The 17787-nt window shown below is 37.5% G+C and overlaps 1 protein-coding gene across 1 annotated transcript; it reads right to left on the bottom strand.

The window, feature by feature from the left end:
• Positions 1-8211: 8211 nt before the first annotated feature.
• LOC146133351 (uncharacterized) lies at positions 8212-10721 on the bottom strand. The gene is made up of 4 exons (XM_083397056.1): positions 9975-10721; positions 9656-9780; positions 9242-9310; positions 8212-8457 (listed from the first exon to the last, which is right to left on the bottom strand). Exons 1-4 carry the CDS (start codon positions 10060-10062, stop codon positions 8410-8412), a joined length of 330 nt encoding a protein of 109 aa, XP_083253182.1. The 5' UTR covers positions 10063-10721; the 3' UTR covers positions 8212-8409.
• Positions 10722-17787: the final 7066 nt, after the last annotated feature.

Raw genomic sequence — 17787 nt, 5'->3', positions numbered from 1 at the left:
AGCGATTCAGGACGGCTCATAAAAGCGCACCTTTTTCGATTTATAGTGAATGTTTAAACCAAGGCTTAGTTCTTTTGTAACCTAAAGTTTTCATAGGTTTACGTCCCCTAACATTACAAACATACCATAACGATATTGTCTTCTAACTTAATCCTGGTTAATAAAATATCGAAAAAGTTTCCTGCGTTTTATTAAATCAAGAAAGTGACCAGCGAAATATCAGCAACGTTTAAGTGTTTTCATAAAACTTAACAAGGCACTTGGCATATTCTTCCTCTTTACAAAATAAAAATGTAGAACAGTCAATTAATCTGGTCATAATCAATAAGTTCACACTTTAAAACAAGCACAAAACCTTTAACAGCTTACGAAACATAGTTGGAAACGAAAAAGCACAAGCTTTATTTAACGCTTTACCCTGCCTTAACACGTTACATTATGTCGTAACAATTTTTGTTAACTTCGGCAAATTAAACAATAAAATCTCAACACCCACCTAAACTTTTTTTACGTTTGGTAAAACTGTAAAGCGGCTGTTTCGAAACCAAAACATCCACGTGTGGAGCGCCCTGCAACAGGCTAACGCTAAAAAACGGCAAAAACTAAGAAGAAATCGCGGCAAACACTAATTAGAAACGCTACAAAAACTAACAAGAAACCGCGGCAAAAACTACAAGAGGCGCTGCCCGGCGTCGCTGGCTGCGAGTAATTGCCGGCGCCCAGGGCGTTAATTCTTCCTGCCTGTCAGCTCATAAACAGCAATCGTGTGCGGTGCGCGTATGGTCGTCGCCCTTAGTTCGTTTGTTCGGCGCGCTAGGGCTCGATTCGCGCCCCGAAAGACATGTCCTATTCTTCTTCGACGCGAGTTTCGTAAAAGAGCGTCGCCGCGTCACATCCTGCCTGTCTCTTTGACAATATTGCCAGTTCCTGATGCGCAACTGGGTTCTCCACCCACGTCCGCGCCTGCGCCGGATTGAAGGCTGCTTCAGCACGATCGTAGATAACTGGCTGTTTAACACGTTCGAATACGCTCCCTTTAAAGCCTATGGTGAATGGAAATCTCTAAACAGTTATTATACCAAGTGCTGAACAAACGCTTACCTGAGCGGACAATATACGTTTTAACAGTTTACGGCAACGTAAAGGTTTTTGATAAATGCTTGATACACCGTAACTTCGGCTATGATTGCTTTAATGCTAGCCAAAGCGGCAACAGGCAGTGTTAAAAACATTTTTTTAATTATTAAATTAAGGCAATTGCAAAATTAAATAAGTCCAAGTCAATTCATTTGCACAAATTCCTAATCCATGTCACGGTCATAGAAAGTCTAGTCATTTTTTATCAAAATAAATGTTTCGTTATTAAAATTGGTAAACACGCCTAATCAAGAGCGATATTTTTACTTGAAAGCAATAAAACATAACTTCTTTTACGCAAAGTTTCAAAGACAGAAATAAATTACTAAAATTTTTATTAAAAACACCCGAAAGTCCAAGTCAAATCAAAGAATTAAACCAAGTTAAGTAATTTGGCCCAAAAGAGTTATGTCAAAAAAGGCATTTAAAATATATATATATTTTTTTTTTGTTAAAATATTTACAGTCAATTCTACTTCCCAGTAGAATGTTTCAGAACTAATAACAACCTCAGTGGAAAAGCACGTACGATATAGCATCAGTGCACGAAACTAATTCAACGCGTAAACGTATAGAAACATATTTTCGCTCAATCTTTCCTGTTAACTTCGTTCTAACTAAGCAAGAACACGTTCCTAATGCTGCCCTCAGCCGATTTGCCTCCATCGACGTCTAGGAAGTACTTTTCAGCGATTGTTTCTATAAAACGCCCACCGTTCGTGATTTGACTCACTGAAGGCTCTCAACGTGGCATACTTGGCAATTCGGGCACGACGGGGCATTCGATGCTCTAGCAGTTAAAAAAAGCTGATTTCGTTAGATATTCCAAACACGGAAGTGACTAAAAGAAGCCGATTACTTTCGATGCTCTAGCAGTTACAGTAGCGCTTTTTTTGCTACACGCAAAGCGTATGACCAACTAGAAATAATAACGTTTACCGTCAATTTCGCCCATCACAAGTTTTTGGAATAGGTTCCTTTCATCTTACCGTGTTCAAAAACATTTTATTTTAAAGAAAAATTAGTAAAATCGTTTTTTGATACCAAACTTCACTGAAGGAACAGTTAGCATTGTGCTGATTTCACTTCTTCAATTAAGTCGATTATCTTAAATGAAATGACTTTTATATTACATTTCACCGTAACTAACTGTCCAAGGTGGACGCCATTAAGAATATCCCGTGACTATGGTAATAGCTATGTCGAAACCTAAAAATGCAGATTTGAATTCCAAACGAAGAGGTGGCGCTAGTCAAAATACACCAATAAAAATTTAACGAGAACGTGAAAGCACCCTAAGATTGTAAAGCTATAAAGGACATAGTTTGCTGTTCACAGGCTAGAACTGGCGTTTCGCAGACTTGCTATACTGTGCCTATACTATTAATGGAATTTTGTAAGGAGGATGCATTTTTATCCCACGCGGTTAGATATATCCGCCTGGTATCTCTTGCATCATAACCTGGTTATTTTCAATACGTAAAGCGGAAATGCAAAGCTGTTTTAAAAGTAGCTTTTCACGCAACTCTCACAAAACCTTAAAAAAAATCTCAAATATTTAGCATATGTTGCTTGCAAAATTGGACTCTGAAATAGTTTAACAGCTTTGCTATACTTAACTGAAAGCTTGCGTTGATTATTATGGGATTTTAAATCGAAATCAAGCGGATGAGCAACAGTAAAACGTATTTGCTTATGAGCCATTGCTGAATTCATGTATTTTGATTCACCTAAAGTAAGATACGATGCGAAATGCTAAGCTGTCGGCAGTATGAATATTGTAAATAGATAGAGACTCTATACCAGCGGTTCCCAAACTTTTCTAAAAATTTTGCCTGGCGGACCCGTTGCAATTATTTTGATATTTCGCGGCCCTATAAAATTTCAAGGGTCAGTTGACCCATATTTCTTGTAATACACTAGTGCAGTCACGATTCTTCCTAATGTAACAACCTTCTAACTCAGGTTGGTCCACGGTTGACTGCATCGCGGGCCACAATATTTCATGCATATTCTTTGCGGGCCACATAACGAAGGCTAAATGCGTACCAGGAGCGGATCAACGCTTTTCGTTTGGTCGAGGCATGGAATGTTTAACGTCACAAAGTAGCATCGAAAGACAGATACGCTCCAGAAACTTGCTTCTGTCGTCGAACTTGTGCGCAAATAAAATCGAATGTTAGGAGACTGGGAAAACTGGTGTGCGCGAAGCTCGAAAAATGCGTATTTGACAAAAATTTTAATTAGATGACTGCATTTTATAAGCGTAGAATGTTCACGTAAAAGAGATGTTGCATACTTCCCAATCGCTAAATTACAAAACGTTATCATTTCGCGCAAAAAGGTTTAATTAACCAGATCAATTTGGCTGAAATTGCAACTGGGTTTGGACCAGCCTGTTTTAACTAATGCGAACGATTCGCTGATAGCAGGTAGTTCAGCATAATAGATGCTTTATGATGTCACAATAGACATCATAAAACACGCTATGATCGAATAATAAAGCAAAACTAACGACAATAAATATGACAGATAATGTTTAAAACATAGACAAATGTTTAAAAACTTAAAAGACTAATTCTCTTTGCGGACCCTCTGAAACTGCTGTACGGACCCCATTTGGTCCGCGGACCCCAGTTTGGGAACCACTGCTCTATACTATAATCACCTATTGACAACTAAATCCAAGCAGTTCATCATGCCTAAAACAACTAACACCTTTTTGGGGGGAAGATGAGGAGTTAAAAGATAAACATTTGGCATTCAAGTGCGTTCAGAAATAAAAGCTACAATCGTCAAACGAAACGATACTTACGAATGGCAGGCACATTTCTCAATGGATCACATGCATTATTTAGAGCCATAAGCCTACGTCCACACTACGTTTACAATGAATGTAAACGTTTTTCGTTTTATAGTGATGTCCTGGTCGCGCTTGCATTTTAGTCACAATATAATCCTTTTTTTGAGAAGCATTGACTAACCTGTTCATTTTGTTCTTTTAATGACAACACAGCCAAAGTTATTTGTAACGGATCTTAAAAATCCTGAACTTTTTGATATTTTTATCGTACATCATAGAAAGGAAGTAACCTTAAATGCCAAACTAAAACAAGGTATTTTTTGTCGGATAACGATCAACATGTCAACCCTCGGCGCTTGCTTTGCTAATGTATACCACTAAAGAATTCGCCAACTTTGTATGTGTCTAAACTCTGGCGCTTTTTAAATAAAACATGACTGACTGCGTTAATAACGACATAGAACCAGTAAAGCCGCCGAAAAAACAACAGCCACAGTTTGCTTGCTGACTGATTTCCTTATATCCGTTATAGGATAGGTCGGCCGAGTTTACTGATGATGTATGAGTGCAAAGTCGTATACTGTTTCAGTTCTTGGCAACGCGTATGCTTCTAACTCAAAGCGCCGATATTAAGGTAGTAGCACACAATTTACGATAATCAAACATAGTTTATGCATGCTACGGTAAGAAATGTAAAGAATGGGCTTGGAAGCAAATGCCTCCGGTGGTGACGATTGTAGCCGGTCGCCCGCCGTTGCCTCTATACTCAACCATTTCCTGTTCACGTTTGTAATACAATTAGTTTAATACATAGGTTTGATAAAGCCCAATATATCTGAATTTTTGTAACAGTACATCTCTTGTTGAGGTCTATGTTTGTTATTAAACTAAAAAAGGTCCAGAGCCTGAATTTGTAGAGCAAATTTAACAGAGAGAATTGTTTAAACGTTTGGAGTATTACGCCAATACACTACAGTTGTTTTTTTCTCGGGACCTCGCAATTATTGTTTACTGGATATTGTCCAGGGAACCTGCCATTTCAATTAAGTATTTTGGGGAAATATACTATTGTGGAATTTAGATTTGTTTCGGCGGCAAATAAATTTTATGCTGTTTGATTTTACATCACTTAACTATTTTAATCTATACGTTATCTATACTTGTTACTGTAATTTTGCTCTAATTAACTTTCGTGTAGTCAGTTGAACACATTCGTTTTTTCTTTTTGACATTCAACATGAAAACAACGAAGCATGTATATCAATCAATAAGCACGTTCCTGGCCTAAATATGGTAAAACAAAGGTTACTCACAGACACAACGTATACACAACCCCCTGTCGCTTGCAATGGTCCGTCTTTTTAATGGACGCGCTAGGATATTACCACAGGTATTCATGCCACCACTTTTTCATTTCAATTAATAATGAGATTTAAAAACAATTGCCGTAAACAGGACAAACCGCTAAAGCTATTCCCTGACTGTATATCAACTATATTTTTGTCATACAGCTATGTGACCCGCCAAGCCCAACTTAACTCAGTCACATACATTTGTGCCTTGTTTGTTTATAGGTTTGGCCAGAACAAAACTTATTTATGGTTCGCATGGCAGACTTCCTTTTACTTTTTTAATCATTCACGTCGCTCTATAAAACGAATCCTCAGCCGTGTGTTTGTGACGAAGGGAAATCGAAAGTTTTTCTCCGAACGAAAAGTTGTTTGCGTGCGATTATAGGAAGTATGATGTTGATGCGACACGACCGTGTAATAGCAGTTCAGCGTGATTTCTCATTTTTGTAGATGTTTGACGCTGACAAGGAGTGTGCTGGATTGACTTTTTTATGAACTTGTACGACACTATATACTTCCTCATTCTCGTGCTGTTTCCTGGTGACGCTTAAAATCGCCCTTTTTGCACAGCGAGTGACGTATCGAAACTTAACAGATTTTTTAAAGGGATTAAAGTGGAGCTTTGTCCTATTTAAATTCTTAGGCTTTAACATTTCATTGCCATTTTGTTTTCAAATAAACTCACACGCCGCAAAAGCCAACAGCTAAAACAAGAAAAAGATTTAATTTCAGTAAATACTGTTGATGGCTTTAATTGGGGATTTCGCGGCGGAAATCAAGGAAATTGGTCGCAATCAATCAGTATCAAACCACTCAAAATAATTATTGACAAACGAGTATGCACCAAAATAATTATACCGTCACTATTGCGCAATAACGACTTAAATGCGTTGGCACGAAACTTTATGTTGGATCTTTAACTATTACAAGAGCTTAGGGCAACTCAATTGGCGCCACATTTGTTATACGCACTGTGTTATAGGCTATTTTTGTCAGTCCGGAAATACGCGTGGAATAAATTATTCAATCTAAGTATTAATAAAAACCTTTTTAATAACTGCTTATAGTTGTCCAATTTCAATTTTCGGAAATGTTGAATTTGTCTGTCTCATGTGCCTTACTTGCTAACTAATAGAGTCATATTTCAGGAAGAATTTAACCATGTTTGTTCTTTTTCAGGTTTGGCACGAAATAAATTTTGTCAAATTATTTTTTGTAAATTTTAGCCACGAATACGGGATAGTGTGTTCAAACAAATAGCAAAAATTTAACCGCTTTCTTTCTTTTCTTTTTTAATATTTTTCTAACCTTGTGGAAGAACTTCTGGATTTCTGACTACAGCAATGTCTTTATCTTTTGCCACTGCTGGAAAAACTTTTGAAGGGTTGAAATCCTTTAAACAAGCAGAATATATAGCTATTATTCATTTTGCAGCATTTTAAGTATTACACTGAACTCCAACCCCGACCTAAGCTCACTCATGTGGCATTTCTTGAATCTGTCGAGTCCTCAACTGGGCAAAGGACCTACGCATTAACAAGACGTGTAAAGAAACAGGTAAAGTTACTTAAGGAGGTAAGGGTTACGTAAAATGCTGTAAATGAGGGTTTTCGATGGTTTCAATCATACTATACGTCAACGGGGCGCTGTCATTACGATACTAATTACACGGTCCTAACTTCCCTTTAAGGGCCAGTACAAAGCGCGGCCTTAGAACAATAAGAGACCTCACGACAAATTTTATTGTAAAAAATAAAGAAATGTTAAAAACTACAGTATACAGTTGTTATTATATTATTTATAATCTGCTACACGTTTTGTTTTAATTTATTGTGTTAACTTTTTTATTTTTACCTACTCGGCGCCTGTTTTAACGCTTTGCGTATATGAAACTTATATGTTGATACTGAATTAAGCATCATTTTCACTTTTTTCACAAAAGTCTTGGCAAAAATTACTTCATAACGATATAGTTGCGATCACAAATTTTAATCGATGCAAACCCCGTGTTGTTTCAACCGGACCTAACTAAGTTACGCCCCTGGACCCTGGACTTCTGTCATGTCGCCAAATCGCAGATAAATAATGGAAAAAGTATTTAAAACAATTTGTTGATTGCGGGATACAAATTACATTTAATTGTTATCTTGTAGAGCTCAAAATAATTTGAATGTTCGAACAAATCAAATGCTTTACAAAGTTGCAGCTGCCCGAATGCATGCTGGTTAATATATCTGTTGCACCATCGAAATTGTATACTGTAATTCGAAAAGTATCGGTGAAAAGATGTCAACAGGAAATCATATCTGAAAACTCTTTGTGGACGACATGTTGTGCACTATTGCTGCAATTCCACCTGGAGATAAAATTATTATATCAGGTTACCCTAACCTCTGCCACTCTATACTAACTAAAATGAGACTCTGAGGTTTGCTAAATTCGATCGTATAAAGTAAGGTGTTGTCCAGCACGAAACAATAGTTTTCCTAACGTCAGCATCGCTATCGCGTCCGCAAAGGTAACTTGAGTAGCTTGTTAAAGGTTTGGAACTAGGTCGCCAATTGTAATTGGCGCCTCTAGTAGGCGTAGTTTTTTCATCGCGTTTAAACTGTAAAAACACAGCAATGTACATAGCAAATAATCTCCTGATGGATAATTTCAAATTTTTAGACTGTTTCATACATAGAGCTTGCGAAGTCTGTGTCCTAGGCAAAATGAGTTCTTCGTATCACCATTGCTTCACTAAACTTGTTTTATCGGAAATCTCGTCAAATTATTCGTTTTGTAATATTTGTCGTATATATGGAATTTAATACATTTTTCGGTGTACAAACACGGAAAGCAAATCCATTCGAATGAGCAGAGAAGATTTTTAATATTTTAGCATGGAAATTAACTTGGAATGAAATAGAATAAGGCTGCCCATATATTCATTTTATTTTTTTATTGTGAACGCTATATGTTCGTATATATACAGTACACATTACAAAAGCAAAAATACAAATTTAAAAAGACAAACAATCTAAAAAAAAAAAAAAAAAAAAAAGAACGTCGTCGGATAGTAATTCAAAATGTACTTGGAACACGACAAAAGTGCAAGGTCGATGGCTCTTCAAGTTAAACTCGTGCCATAGATTGGCCAGTGGCTGCGGGTCCTTCGAACTCCTGTTGAAAAAATTAGTCAGCTTTAGCAAGTTAATAAAGTATTCAGAACAAGATGATTCCTTGCTAAGAAATTCACCAGCGGAAGGTCTCCATAGGTGACAATTCGATTTATAAGATATAGGCCTATGTTAAAATAATACAGATGGTAGGCTATTAGACTACAGTTTATTGGAGACACGAGGAATTGGTTCACTGTTTTTGTCATCAAAGAAAGCCTAATACAATAGGTGGATAAACTATATTGAATATCATGAACCATTTTAGTGAAGTCACTAAAATTACAAGAGAATTCCACCCAGTGCCAAAGGTGTTTGTTTTACTGTTTACACATTCTCAAGGAGATCTAAACCACACCGTCTCGGCAGATTTGCGACATTCGTATGTTTGTGAACCACGCATAACAACAATGAGCTTTAGTGACCGCGCCTTGGTGATTTGCGTCAACACTGGAATAATATAAAAGCAGGAGACTTTTTTGCCCAAATCCGGATACATTTGCACTCTTGCGACACCTACCGGGGTTAGGGACAGCGGTTGTTGCGTGCAGCGACGCTTAGCGGTTGTTATGATAAACAAGCTTCGCCCAACAACGAATGCTGGTTTGCTGTAACAACACCGCCTCAGTATCGAATGACAAACTTAACTAGGGTCGTACAAGGCCTAGACTGTTGTTAGAGCCAACAGAAATGACATTACCGAGGACACCGATCTTGATTCGGTAATATGCTTTCGAACAAATCGGATCTATTATTTTCGAACAAAACAAAGTATTAAAAGCACTTACCCTCGCAACTTGGATCATAGAACAGAAGGCACAGCACCAACTCATAATGACATCGTTTACAAATGTTCCCTGCAAAAACAGGTTAAAATTTCGTTTGAGAAAAGTTGCACTACAAAATAATACTGAAAAGTAAACTATTTCTAATGAATTATAGCAAAAACGTATGAATGCGAGTACCGTTTTTAAAGGCATCCTGTGTAGTATGTAACGCACATTACAATTTTGAAAATACACGTTTTGAGTTTGAATTACCCCGCTAAAGTTGTCATGAAAGCTTTTAGCTTTCCAAATATTAAATCCAACACATCTTCGTAAAACGAAGTCAAAAATAAAAAGTAACTTAAATGAAGTAGAAATATTTACCTTTGTCACTTAATATTTAAATTACGCTTTATATGAAACCAAACCACTCACATCAATGTTTTTCTGGGTCCTAACGGCTTCCCTGGTCTTCGCCATGAAGTAAATTCCGCAGGGAGTAAGAGAGGCGATAGCGCACTTCATGCATGATCCTTGTCCGGCCTTTTCGGCGTTTTGGCCTGTCAGGCATAATAAAAAGGGTATAAATACATATTTGTCAAGAAGAACCCATTTATAATTGATACAAGGTTAGTGGCTTTGGCGAACAAAATTGAAGAGTTCCTGTGCTTTGAGAAGGCCATTTTTGCTATGAACAAACGAAAGGTAATGCCTCAGCAAATAAATAACTTCGAGCACACAACATTCTACCAACCTGCGACAACGCATGGGACTAGGTAGGCCATGCAGCACAGACCGCAGTCTCCGAAGCAGCCAAATAATCCGAACCGCCACTCTGCCATTTTCGAAGAGTTGTTTTTTTATTGCTGGTACAAAATTTTCAAGTCTGTCAAAAATAGTTGGAACCGTTACATACATTTTAATCAGCTTACTACTTCGAATTAGCAACTTGGGCATGTTTGCATATGAGGCTTTGACCTTACATTTTTAACAGGTTGAAAGAATACTAAACTTGTATAACTATTGTAAACGCAAAAATCAAAAAAAGGTTTTGTAAATCCATAATTTGTATGGCAAAATTATTGTTTTTTAACAGATATCTAAGACATCACTTTCTTGCGTGTTTTCGTGTGATATAACTTATAAGGTTGCTTTATGTAAAAAAAATTCATCGACAAAAATGCTTTTTTTCGGCTAACGCGCAATAGTCGTCAATCTAACCCCAAACACTCTTAAATCACAGATTGTTGGGTCATACTCTATTATTACCGGCTTACGGCTGTATGGCTATAATTACATAACTATACAATTCGCGAGATCCAATAATAATATGAGTCCAATATTTAATTATACGTTAGGACGCCTCCTGATTTTCGCCCCTATATCCTAATGCTAAATCTAACATTGACCAAACGAACACAGTCAATATTTTCGGCCAACCCTCAACGGCGATTTTGCAAATTTAATCTGCGCCGAGATAACAGCCCGGCGGTTGGTCGCTAATCGAATGGCCACGCGAGTCTTATGGTTGCTCCTTGCCAAGCCGGGAACAATTTCGAACAACTATTCGCCAACGAATTCCGAGACACAACCGAAGCGCAATTCGTCACTTGTTGTGTTTGCTGTTGTTCGACCCCGGAGTCGCGGTCGTTAGTGGCGACCAAACGACCGTTCTTTTGTGTCCTCGTATCGCGCCGCTCTCTCTACAGTATGGCAATTCTAAGCGGTGGGATTTGATGTCACCTGGCTCAGGCTGAAGAAAAAGTGGCGCGACGTCCAGCTGTCATGGCGACCAGTCCAGCCTACACAAACCCTGTTGTGTTTGTTTGATTTCAACACCCTGTGTATTGGAGGTAATTCGAGCGCCTCCCGAACTGGCGGTTTGTGGGTGAAACTGCTGGCTCGCTTTGTGTCGAGTTGCTTCGCAAGATATTCGCAGGGAGACAATTATGAGCGCCGGCTTTTTATATCCGTTTGCTTCCACGCGAACCCTGTTTATCCCTAAAACTATTTTTTGGGTAAAATTTAAATATACAACAATGCCAACTTTTGAAAATCAACACCATGGAATAAAAATATTTCAGCCAACTGGACCAATACTTTTCAAAAAGGATCACAGAATGTTGATAAAAAATAGAGTGTTCTGTACTCTTGAAATTTATACTTTACGTTTATAAATTCAGGGATGGGAATTTTTTGACAGCCTTTTAGAAGGCCGGGACAAACATGGCCTTAAAAAAGTGTTATAAAATATAGTTCCTGTTGAAAGAAAGCTGTTAATATACTTATGCGCCGTAGTTTGTCAACGCCTGTTCTAATTTATCGTTTATGGTTTTTAATTATATTTTGTGGCATGCTGGTTTAAATCGTAGCCCTTTTTCTCCCAGTTTTATCAACACATGCGCAGTAACGACATTCCCTCTGTTTTAGTAAACCAGAGAATTCGCACGGTTGGCCGCCAAGCAACAATAGAAGGTTGTTTGGCATTGTGTCAGCAAACATATTGTATCCTTTATGTATTTTCCATCCGCAATCGGATTTAAGAATTGTCTGTGGAGAAAACGTTTGGAAGGTAAAATTTTTTGTACGATAACAATTGATTACAATGGTTACCTATTGCCATGTCGATTTAAAAATATTTTGGCGTAAACTTAAACAAAAATGCAAAAGGTTTTCGATTTAATCTACTAACTGCGGTGCACAGTACGAATAGTAGTCCCAAGGCTACTTTTGTCAGAAGAATACAACGCAATAGCAGAAACGGGCAAATGATTTTTGCGTCGACTACAAAATAAGTGACTTAAAATTGGTTTTATTTTGTAACTTTTAACATTTGCGCTTATCTGGTTTATTGTGGTCTCGAATAACATAAGTCATATAACAACCAATTCGACCAGAGATGTTGTCTGTTTCAAAATAAATAAGAAAAACCCAGAAGTACTGTGACCTGAGTGTCATAAGTAAATAAAGTCAAATTATTATTTTCTTGTTATTTCAGCCAAAAAAAAACATCTAAATTAGACGGATAACTTTTATATTCAAATAACCTGAATGGAGCCTACTTCTAGCCATAATTTTAAATGCGATTTCGCGCGCAGTTTCGACTGATAACAACAAGCTTCATGAAGTTATGTTTTTAGATGTACAACGTACATTTTCACGTCATGTCATAATAAAGAAACTGCTGTATTATTGATGGCGCCCGATTTGACGTTCCAAAAGTGTACATATTTAATGTATAAGCGATAAAACTTTCATTATAACTAAACTTAAATAAATTGCTGTTTGCGCGATCTGTGGCCTAATTCAGTGCTATTGTTGCATTTGGTCTAGTATTTAATTTGCTGTATGCATTAACTGATCAAGCTTTAACGAAAAAATACTTATGAAAGTATTATTTTCCCGACCACAGCACACCCTTGGTTATCAACTTGTCAGATAGCATTTATAATCACGGGCAATAGATTCCGCTTGAGAACGCTGTTGTGCTTAAAAGTGCTTTACAATGTGTAACACACTTGTGGAATGTGGAGGTTAACAATATAGAAAGATACACGCACCAAAAGCACAAAATCTATTTTATCTTAAATTCTTTTTTAAATGAGGTAAGTTTGTTCATCGCCGTTTGGGTGTTGAGTGTTTGTCATTGTAATTATGCTATTCTTTTGGACGCTAAAACTTGAAAAAACTAGTAATTAATTATTTCTTTTACTCGTACTTCCTATTACTCATGTACTGACAGGATGGGACACCTGAATGAACCCCTAATGGGACAAATAGCAAAGGAAGGGGTCTTAACCAGAGATTGTCAACCTGGTCTACTGGTGTTCCATATGCAAATTACTTGTTTCACTCCTAACTCAGTGGTTATAGCGACTGTCTTTAAATGACCCAGTTGTGAGATCAAAGCCCAACGCAGACTACAGTTTTTAGCCTGCCCTTGCATGTACTACAATCTTGATTATGACAACTGATATCGGTAATAAACAGCCTTTCTAAAGTGACCCGGTATTTTATTATAAGTATGACACAGTATATACTCATGTGAGTTTCATGGCTCAGTTGTATGTATTGTGTAATCACTAATGTTTTAGTTGGTAAAATTAGACCTACTTAGGGTTGAGTGTGCAATTTAAAATGGTTTGTTAGTTAAATTTCTTTATGAGACCAATACAGTGATTTTTTTTTAATCGTCAACCTTAAAGAAATATATTTCTAATAATACTTTTCTTTCCCTTGTTTTTGTGATTTTTATTTGTCGAATTCTGCCCTCAAAATGCGCGAACAAATGTAAATAAGGATCTCGCACACCGTGTCGTATTGTATTTTGTTTTTAATTTACAAATTTTATGATTGTGGATGAAGCATAACCATTATTCATTTGACTTAAATTCGAAGCTTTGGAAGCAATTACAACAAATGTCAAAAATGAATATAATCCAACACACAAATTGGGATTAGTAGTAAAGTTAGGCCTCAATTTGCAAAACCATGGTTCTTAACCACAGAAAGGGAAGATTAAGACTCAAATTCCAGTGCCTTTTGTCCGCACGAGTTTGCTCGAGAACACTAGATTTTTTGTAAATGCTTGTTTTATGAGTTCCAATTACGACGTAATTTTGTGACACAATCTTGTTTTTTTTCTTCAAACAGTATATGTTCCGATAAGAATGACAAGAATGGAAAAAAACAAAATCATTGCCTTATGAGACTTGATAGTTCATTATAGTATTCAATTTGTTTATAGTTTATATTTAATCTTTTACTTACAGTATCTTGAACTTGTAAGTCACGAATACACCCTTGATGTGACAAAGTAATTAATAAAGCGCCCCAGTGATCATAACGTAAACCTTTTGGGACATCACAACGAACAAATGTAATAGGACTGGGTATCAATGCACTACATAGTTTTGTGCCACAAACATCGGAAATGTCAACAACTTTCAAATAGGGATGGCACTCTTCAGAAAGAAAGTAGGACGTTTCAGATTAAATGGTAAGAAAAATATTGAAATTGAAATTGAAATGCACATTGTAAATAAGGAAATTAACATAGAAATACACTTTCTTCTTTGCCCTGCGGTTTTAAGCGGGGTTGCAAAGTTGGTTAAAAACAACTCGAGTCCAATTCGTCGATTCCGCCTCCGTCTCTAGAGCCTATAACCATTTACCTAACCAAAAACGGTGAATATACAGCAATCCACTGCCATAGGGGTCAGATAACACAGTCACTCATCCAACCACAATACGTTTAGAAAATTTCGAACTAAATGCCATATTCCACCTTTACGATTTACAGTTAGCGACCTAATCGGTCTTGAATTTGGTGCTGCACATGCGCGCGTCGGATGCGGGACTCGAGTAGTCCAATGAGTCCGACTCCTGCAAACTAAACCAACTCAGTTGAGTCCCGAGTCCCACGTCCAACTCCGACTCCAAGCCAAAATTTACAGCCCAGCAAAGACACCGTAACTCGTCAAGTTGAATGCATTTCTAACAACCAGAATGACCAACTTGTTGAAAAATCAAAAAAAATTACTTATCGGTCTTACTTAATTCCTCAAAATATTTTACTGACTAGCTATGTTTGACAGGTGGTCACTTTTTACGATTCTTGAGGAATTCCTCACCTTACGTTCTATTCATGGAAGCACAAAGAAAACAGATATATTTCTCTAATTCCAAGTTTTTCATTCTTAAAAGATGTTTGCAGTTGCAACTGATGGGTTTCCCTCCGTGCTTAAAGTCAAAGATTCAAGAACTTCAAGAACTTGTTAACAACTAGAGTAAAGACAATTATCTTTCGCCTGATAAATGGCATCACTACATTTTACACCAAGAGAGGTTTCGGGGCTAATTCTTTGGAACTCACTGTAATGTGATACAAATAAATGTAATGTTTCTGCCAGGTTATAAAATTGCAAATATAAATTTGCTTTTTCAGCAAATAATAATTTTTACGAAATGCGCCGACGATTCGACAACGGCAATCTTCTTTAGTGCAATAATATTGTGTTTTTACCCCATAGTTGGAATAATATTTCCCTTAAGAGGGTGACCCAAATAGTTCTAACTACAGTAAGATGGATACGTGCCAATGCACTTAACCATCATATGTTCAAAACAAAAAATATTTTCAAGTTTGATGCCGATTATGGTGACTCGGCCATGTTCTCTGCTGTACGTCGGTTAAGCCGAGGGGCATGTCTCAAAAGATTTAAGACCTTCTATCAGAAGTAAAGACGTTCTCCGAAGGAAAAAAAGCGACTCGAGAAGTAGACAACGAATAATGCGTTGTAGATTTGGTTCATCGTTAATAACTCTGTTCCATCAAAATATTTTTTTTCATTTTGATTTTATTTGTTCTTATGATCTAAGAACTATTTATGTTTAACTACATAAACTTAGTTACCAACTAGTATTTTTAGGAAAGCGCACTAATATCTCACAACATCTTAAAATTGCACATGCGGTATTTATTGTTTATCATACAATTAATATGACAACCAACCTTAGGCTGAATGCAGATCCACAAAAACAGTATAAGGTAAAATTAACCACTCATATTATTACGGCCGAAATTATTCTTGTACTTCTGTCCAACGGCCAGAATAAATGCCGGAATAGAAGCGAATTACTTGCATGTTTACGATGACTTCAATTCAAAAACATTTAGCAGAACCTTACACGTTGAAATCACGCGCAACGTGCGTGATTTTAAATTGCGCGATGCTCTTTCGTCGAACTATTTAGATTAGTCACCTCAAGGCGTATTCGTACTTTACCTTGAGGCTTGAGCAAAAATGACTCTATAAATAACATCCGCGGCTCTAATAACAAGCTCTCGGTTGATCGCCAACCAGCGAAAAAGTTTTTAATTTACTTTATAACTGAAAAGATGTTTGTTTATCAGAGTCGCGAACTAAATGTATGTAAATATATTTCGTGTAAAGCAGGGTTTCTTGAACTGGGGTCCATGGACCACTTGGGCGTCCGTGAACTAGTTTTAGGGGGTCCATGAAGGCCAAATTGAAATATTAGTGTATATTTAGGAAGTAATAACTTTTTTCAAAAGAGAGTTTTAGCACTGAATGTATTTAATCTCCATTTGAGTGATATTATCAGCATATTTCTGAAAGTCTATTTGTATTGTCATTTTGTGACATAAATTTATGAAAACCATTTTATGAAGTCTATTTGATTGTACACTTTTGAAAATTTCTTGCCTACCGTGGTCCACGCGAAGCAAAAAAAAAATTAGGGGTCCGCGGTAAAAAAAGTTCATGAACCCCTGGTTTAAAGGGTCAAACTCACAACAAAATGCAACTAGGGTGATGGCTTTTAGAAAAACGTCAAAGTTGACTAAACAAATAAAAAACTTAAATAAAAGCGCCAGGTATGTAAAGGATAAAAATCTTTTAAAGCCAAATTTTAAATCGTCCGGAGTGTGATTTTTTTAAGCGCTATCCATTTGAAACGTTTCTTTTCGTGTATAAGTCATGTCCAACGGAGGTGCGCAAATAGAAATTTTCCGACGACTGACAAAGGGGCATTAAACGTGACGCACACGGACAGAAGAAAGAGCCCGGGTAATTACGCATTCGAGAATCCATTCTCGAAGCATCACAAGAGCCGTAATGGCATTTGCGCTCTAGGCTCAAGATTGCGCTAAACGAACGATTCGTCATTGGTCATTACGTGAGTGGACCAGTGTCCGAGGCAACGTGTCGGCCTTGCGTAATGTTCCGCATTTCGCCCTTGCGTAAAAGCAACGCGACGTGGCTCAGTTCGCGTCGGAGCATTTTCCCGGGACCTTTCGCCGCCCGGTGACGATCCTTGCAATTAAAAAATAGCTTCTCGTGTAGAAGGATAAGCAGCAGTGTGACGTCACTGCCATTGTGACCTTGACAATGTGGAATAAAGGGGTAGGGCGACACATTTGAAAAATATCGACGGCGACAATCCGTACGTTACCGCGGTGCATTAGGAGTCACCGAGAGCGTAGAGAAAGTCGAAAATATGTTGTTGCCCGCAGGCGAAGTGCATTTGGCGTTCTTATGCACCACCAATACGCCAGCAACGCCTGCCCTTGCCACACGAACGTGGACTTGTGCGTAGACCAGACGTCGGCAGCCGACAGCAGTATAGTTTGTTAGAAAGCGCCTTAGAATATTCATCTAACCTTCGAAACAGCACTGTAATCAGCACATTGCGCGCCAGCTAAAGATCAGTTGCGTCGTAACAGCGTAAATTCGTTCCTTCTGTGGTTGTCATTTGCTTCTGATGACAGCCTGCCAGTCTAGAGCTATCAGTTCTATGGTGCGTCCGTTTGGTGAAGGTCAGGTGTATCGATTGCATTGTTGTTTATTTGAGCTACAATGTATGCGAATCTGTGAGGTAAACATCGGGTCGTCTGGATTCAGAAATTGTGTCAGACAGTCTTAACTTAAAATGTTGGTTATTTGATTCAGACTTTTTATGTCGGTTGGCAGTTTGTATTCGTAACCTTAAACGGAGACCTATTTAAAAATAATATTAACAAACAAATATCAATAAACTTCATG

Source organism: Ascidiella aspersa, chromosome 9 (genome assembly GCF_963924565.1).
Source record: "Ascidiella aspersa chromosome 9, kaAscAspe10.2, whole genome shotgun sequence".
Taxonomy (NCBI): domain Eukaryota; kingdom Metazoa; phylum Chordata; class Ascidiacea; order Phlebobranchia; family Ascidiidae; genus Ascidiella; species Ascidiella aspersa.
Note: the sequence above shows the minus strand (reverse complement) of the source record. Positions and strands in the feature narration are given on the sequence as shown.

Bases quoted from the DNA above. Each gene is read 5' to 3' on its own strand.
- LOC146133351 (XM_083397056.1), bottom strand. From the start codon at position 10,062: ATGGCAGAGTGGCGGTTCGGATTATTTGGCTGCTTCGGAGACTGCGGT. The intron at 9,311-9,655 runs GTGAGTGGTTTG...CTGTTTTTGCAG, and splicing joins GGACCCAGAAAAACATTGAT to GGAACATTTGTAAACGATGT. The intron at 8,458-9,241 runs GTAAGTGCTTTT...TTTTTTCAACAG, and splicing joins CTATGATCCAAGTTGCGAGG to GAGTTCGAAGGACCCGCAGC.